Source organism: Taudactylus pleione, unplaced genomic scaffold (genome assembly GCF_031769625.1).
Source record: "Taudactylus pleione unplaced genomic scaffold, aTauple2 ptg000472l, whole genome shotgun sequence".
NCBI classification, from domain to species: Eukaryota; Metazoa; Chordata; class Amphibia; order Anura; family Myobatrachidae; genus Taudactylus; species Taudactylus pleione.
The window spans coordinates 2,047,891-2,053,890 of NW_028284874.1; the positions used below are offsets into that span (position 1 = coordinate 2,047,891).

At 45.5% G+C, this 6,000-nt stretch overlaps 1 protein-coding gene across 1 annotated transcript in view; it reads right to left on the bottom strand.

Moving 5' to 3' along the window:
* ADRA1D (adrenoceptor alpha 1D) overlaps positions 1-4,828 on the bottom strand; it is a 194,648-nt gene extending 189,820 nt beyond the window's left edge. Inside the window, exon 1 of the mRNA XM_088448929.1 lies at positions 3,490-4,828. Coding sequence (XP_088305055.1) covers positions 3,490-4,420 — 931 coding nt within the window. The 5' untranslated portion in view covers positions 4,421-4,828. The remainder of the gene's footprint in view (positions 1-3,489) is intronic.
* Between the last annotated feature and the right edge of the window lie 1,172 nt (positions 4,829-6,000).

Consider the following 6,000-nt stretch of genomic DNA (forward strand, 5'->3'; position numbering starts at 1 on the left):
GTTCCACAATTCAGTATACAGTATGACGCACAGCTGTATCCCCAATTCAGAATTATGCTACACTTCAATGCCTCCAATAGAGTGCCACACGTTTATGCCCCAATACATTATATGCCACACATTTGTGCCCCAATACATATGCCACACAGCTGTGCGCCAATATTAGTGTATGCCATATAGCCACGAATTATGTCAAAAATATTACCCTAGTACATATGCCACACATGTGCCCCAACATTTTTATATGCCACACAGCTGTGCCCCAATACATTATGCCACACATCCATGCCCCAATATATTTATGTCACACATCTGTGCTCCAATATAGGTCAGTACCAATTACCCACACTTAAACACACACTCACCCTGCCAGCACTCATTAATCCACCACAAATACACTTATGCTGCCCATCCACTAGGCGATTATACCTAGCGATGGAGCGATAACGACAGTCGTTATCGCTCCATCGCTTGGTAATCGCCCGCAAATCGGGCAGCAATAGGTTAAAAACGACCAGCGATGCGCGCGCCCGCTGGTCGTTTTTAACATCAATCATCGCCCGAACATGATGGTCAACCTGACGACCGCCATCAGGTTGCCATGTTCGGGGATGATTGATCTGCATACACTGAACGTCTGAACATTCAGTGTATGCAGTTCATCCCGCGGGAGACGACGATGTCGTAATCGTGCCATCGTCCCCCGCATCATTAAATGGATGGGCAGCATAACTCTGTCAGCACTCAATAAAACCACCCCCACACACACTAACCCAACCTATCTAAGGATTAAAAGAGATATACTTTTTTTTTTGTGTGGATTCAGCAGCGCCCTCCAGTGACCGGCCCCCCTAAGCAGCCGCCTAAAGCTGCCTAATGGTAGCACCGGCCTTGCCAACAGCTCAGAGCTGGTGCAACATAGAAATTGTTTTGCGGAGTTGAAATGCTGTACACCTAGTGACTGCCCCCAGTATCTGTCAGTTTTGTCCCTACCTGATTATCTCAATTTAATTATCCAAAATCTGTCCGTAAGAACTTCTGTCTCTCCGTAAACAAACCATCTTGCTCCACTAACCTACGTTACGACCTTTAGCGGAAATCTAGGTACGAGCGCAAGACGTCACTACCAAAGGCGGTTTTGCATGGCGCCAAAGTTTGCTCTTGGAGAAATGAGGCCCACTCACCACACAGCTGGGCCTGGCTTTGTTCATGGAGGTGGCTAACTGAGAACCACATTAATACAGAGTTATTCCCGCTATGGAGGATTAACACTGTAATTGCTAATCCATGACACACTGAGTTACCAAGCGGAGAACGTCTTTCTCCGCCAAATATACCTGTCAATCGCTGATTGGGATTAATGACCACATAAAGAAAAGCTTGTAGTGCGAGGAGAGAAAAGCACAATAACAGTTCTACTACAACCTGTTATGTAACATTAATCATAATTACTACACAGCAGACATTTGATATAGACACAATCAAAGGGCAAAGCTGGCTTTTTGGCTATGTGGCTACATTATTATTCTTACAGGCTGAACCTAGGGGAAAACCGGTTTTATTTTGCATGTCCCCATTCTGTGGTTATTAATACACTACGTATGCCTTCCAACCCAAACAAACACCAGACCTCTACAAAAAGAGGCTTGTTAGGTCAAGAATCTGATAGGTCGATCAAGAGGACGCAGAGATAGAGATAGGAATTCCGTTGTGTATTTGTGAGCTGTAACAACTCTTTAATTATATAATGCCCAGTCATATCCACAGTAACAGTACAAACAGGCGCTATAATGGAATAGCACTGATTGCCCTCCCTTTTATACGGTTTTATCTCACTGATGTAGGTAGGAGCACCAAAGGAACTTGCACATTGTTTCTTTCAGATAAAATTAACATGCAAAACCTGCTAGGTCCTGATATTCCTAGTATATTGCAACGACATTTTAGGAGACCCTTAACATAAATGTATCTCATGCTACAGAATGGTCCACCCCCCCCATAAACACACTTACTGTATACAGTAGGCAGCTGCCCAGCTGTTGTGGCACTACAAGTCTCAACATGCCCTACCAAGACAGCAGGCAATGCTGGGATATGTAATGGTGCGTACACACGTTACAATTAAAATGCACGATATGAACGATAATGATGTCGATCATATCGTTAACGTTCATAGCGTACATTTTTCTGTGCCTCCAACCCACCAACGACCTACGATGCGCGGGCACGTTTGGACGTTAACGATATCATCCATCGCCCCTGCATGCAGGCCAACCTGGTTGATATAGGGACCTGCAATTGTTGATCGTGGGTCGTTGGCAGGTTGGTGGTGTGCTGGGTGATCGATATGGATCATCCAGCACACCCGGGAGATCGTTCAATGATATTGTTATCTTCGACGATCGGCCCCTGTGTATGCACCATTACTCTGTAACTGCTGTTTGTCAAGCCATGCTGGCTCTTGCAGTTCCACTACATCTACGCTGATGCCACATCAGAAAGCTGGCAGGACACACTTTGTAGGTGACCAGCACCGACCACGGAATAATTATAGAATTAGTGATTACACACATTGAGAAACATTAACAATTACACATTTCTAAATAAACAATAACTGAAGGGACATATAACCTGTAATAATTACTAACAACTAGTACAGGCAGAGATATCAGGGGTATTGAACAATTCCGCAGTTGTCACATTCAGCGTGTGCCAAGGACTAAAACAAAAATATGCTCCAAATATGCTCCAAAACAAGCGCTTTATACTAAAATATTAATATTAAATGTAAAGCTAATCAACCAACACAAAAATAATTCTGAAGTTTCTATTCATCAACAATTAACCAGATATTTCTGTTAATAGGGACATTAACGAGGAGCAGAGTGAAATGGAATTATTTATTCATATGAATAAATAATTGTATGTATAAGAAATACCAGTGATATCCTGCATTTTATTTGTTGGGATTGCCTGGTACAGACAGGGCATTGAGCTCTCTGGTGTTTAACTGCTGAGATCACATTTTGGCGATATCAGAATTTAGAGCTCTGCAGATCTTAAGGTGTCAACAAGTATCAGTCCCACTTTCTCTCTCTCTCTCTCTCTCTCTCTTCTCTATACATACGCGCATATACATATATATAATTTAACTGTTCGAAAACTGTAAATTGCAAATTCATGGGCTACTGCTGTCATGTAGAAGCTACAGTAGCTCTTATCTTGTACAGCTAAAGTGTCTGAGACAGAGGACAGCACTTCCATATGACTGATATCTCGCTGCATCCTAGATCTGTCTGGACAGGAAACAGAATGAGCTAAAAGTATTCACTACTGTATGAAGACAAGAGCAGAAGAAAAATAAAACACATTATAAAACAACCACAATAAATGTATCCATCCAACATCTGTAATAAGCCAGACTAACATTTTTTTTTTTGAACATGGGGGGCATCAAATAGGCGTTCAGTGATATTTTTGGTCACTTACCTAGCGGCAAGACTATAAAGAACGGTAGCCAGCATAGTATAAATACTCCAACCACTATTGCCAGTGTCTTGGCAGCTTTCTTCTCCCTGGAGAACTTAATTAGCCTGACAGAGAGGGAACTCCTGAAGGTATGTCCCTTGCCCCTGGAACTGGAAGTGGACTCCCCCATCACACTTCTGCAGTGGATCCTGAGGACAACTTCCATGGACTTGTTCCTTTCCCTCTTAACTCCAGCTTCCAGGCTCTTTGTGGTCCTCCTGGCCACGATGTAGACTTGGAAGTACATGATGAGGATGACCAGCAAGGGCAGGTAGAAGGAGAAGAGAGAGGAGAACAGGGCATAGCCAGGCTCCTCTGTGATGCTGCACTGGCTGTCATCAGGTGGTGGAGGTTCCTTCCACCCCAGGAGAGGTCCAATGGAGATGACCATGGATGAAACCCACAGCAGGATGAGGATGACCACAGCCTTCTTCTCGGTCATGATTGTTGGGTATTTAAGAGAGTGCTTCACCCCTACATACCTGTCAATGGATATGATGCACAGGCTCATGATGGAGGCAGTGCAGCAGAGGACATCTACTGCAGCCCAGATGTCACAGAAGATCCTACCAAATGCCCAGAAGCCCAGGACCTCCAGGGTGGCAGAGAAGGGGAGCACGGTGGCGCTGAGCAGGAGGTCCGCTATAGCCAGGTTGATGATAAAATAGTTGGTGACTGTCTGTAGCTGCCTGTTGCATGCCACTGAGAGGATCACCATGATGTTCCCCACGATGGCAAAGAGGATGAAAGCTGCCAGAACAGCTCCCACACTCAGAGCCTGCAGGTCCAGCACCTCTGCCAGAGAAGTGTCATTCTCCGTCCCATTGCCATCCAGCAGGTGATCTCCCTGGTGCTCAGAATAGTTCCACAGGCTTTCATTGTACCAAGTCATGTTAACACAGTCTCCTCTCCATGTAAGAAGACTCAGATCTCAGGCTGGTTGGGGAGGGAGACTCAGGCATTCTGCCACCTTGTTGTTGCTTTCAAAGTCAGCTCCTCCAGCAGGTGCCAGCTGGGCAATGACTCCCCGGTGCCACATAACCAAAGCTCCAGCTTGGCCAAGCTCAGAATGAAGAAGGGGTGAGCAGAGGAACTCATGAGAAACTTTTCAGTCCAATGCAACTCCCATGAATGGGCACTGTGTCTGGGGCTACTGCTTGTCTGCTCCAACAGCAGCAGCAATAGCAGCAGCTCCACCCCAGCCCGAGCCTAATGACGCTTCAAACCCCACTGCTGAGGAAATAAGCATTGCATCCCGAGTATATCCCTGCACAGCCTACTTGGTAATGTGCTGCTGACTGCACTCTCCTTGGCAGCTCAGCATCGTGCACGCTCCCAGACAGAGTAGCTTTTGCAAAAACTCATTCTGAATGGATGAAGAAGCCTCCCCTGGCTGTAACAAGTCACTCACTTTGGCAGATCTCCTCCTCCCCCTGTGATTGCTGCTATTCTGTGTGTGTCATCGCAATGGCTCCTGCATTCTACTCAGCGGCCGCTAGAGAGCAGCAGACGGCCTGTGTCTGATGCTGCTTACAATACAGATCAAAGCCTTCATTTCCCCCTTGTGTGCAAATGTTTTATGTTTTTTTTTAAGGAGTTGTAACATCTGATCCCTTTTAACCTGCTGAGATAGTTCCTTTGTTATTGCTAAAGCAAATGCTCCATTTAATGATATCCTGGAGAAAACATGTTTTCCACAGATATTAATTAGGATTTTTCTCTCTTCCTTTATGCAGCTAGCAGTAGCCGGGTTTCTCATAGATCCGGGATTAATGCAAACTATGTTGTGGAACTATGTGTCCCAGCACGCCATGGCAGCTGCTATCTGAGATCCAACAGATTGCCTCATTTTGAGCCTATAAAACTTGCAGGCGATGCTGAGACTTGTAGTTCCACCTCAGTTGGGAATCCAGAGGTTGCCTTCCTCTTTCGTAGATAATCAGAGGAAAAGAGGGGTTTACAGGGCATGCTGGGATTTGTAGTTCCACAACAGCTGGGAATCCACAATTTTGTTATCTCTACTGATACAGGTTATTTAAGCTTTGAGGGGTCATTAAAATCAGGGGGTGGGAGAGATACAAACAGTGTGACTTATGCAGACACGCATCATTTAGACTACAAATACAGGGCCTGATTCAGACCTGGTCGCTAACTTGCGCTCGCTCGTTGCCAAAAGGGGCCGGGTATGCAAATTCCACGATCGCACTGTGTGTCTTAAGGACGCCCTCTATGTCTTATAGAGCGACAGCAGTGAGCGTACGCAGGTGAATAAAGCCGCCCACCTTTCTCTCTCAGCACACGTTATCTCCAGGAAGTGTCTGATTAATTGGTAACATCGAGAGCCATCAGAGCTGCTCGCAGTCCTTGAGGTAGCCCCTACCCCACCGCAAGCAGCGCGATCATTTCAGGCTCAAATACAACCAAGTGACGTGTACAATGACGTTACTTTGCTAATTATGCACACCCCTAAAA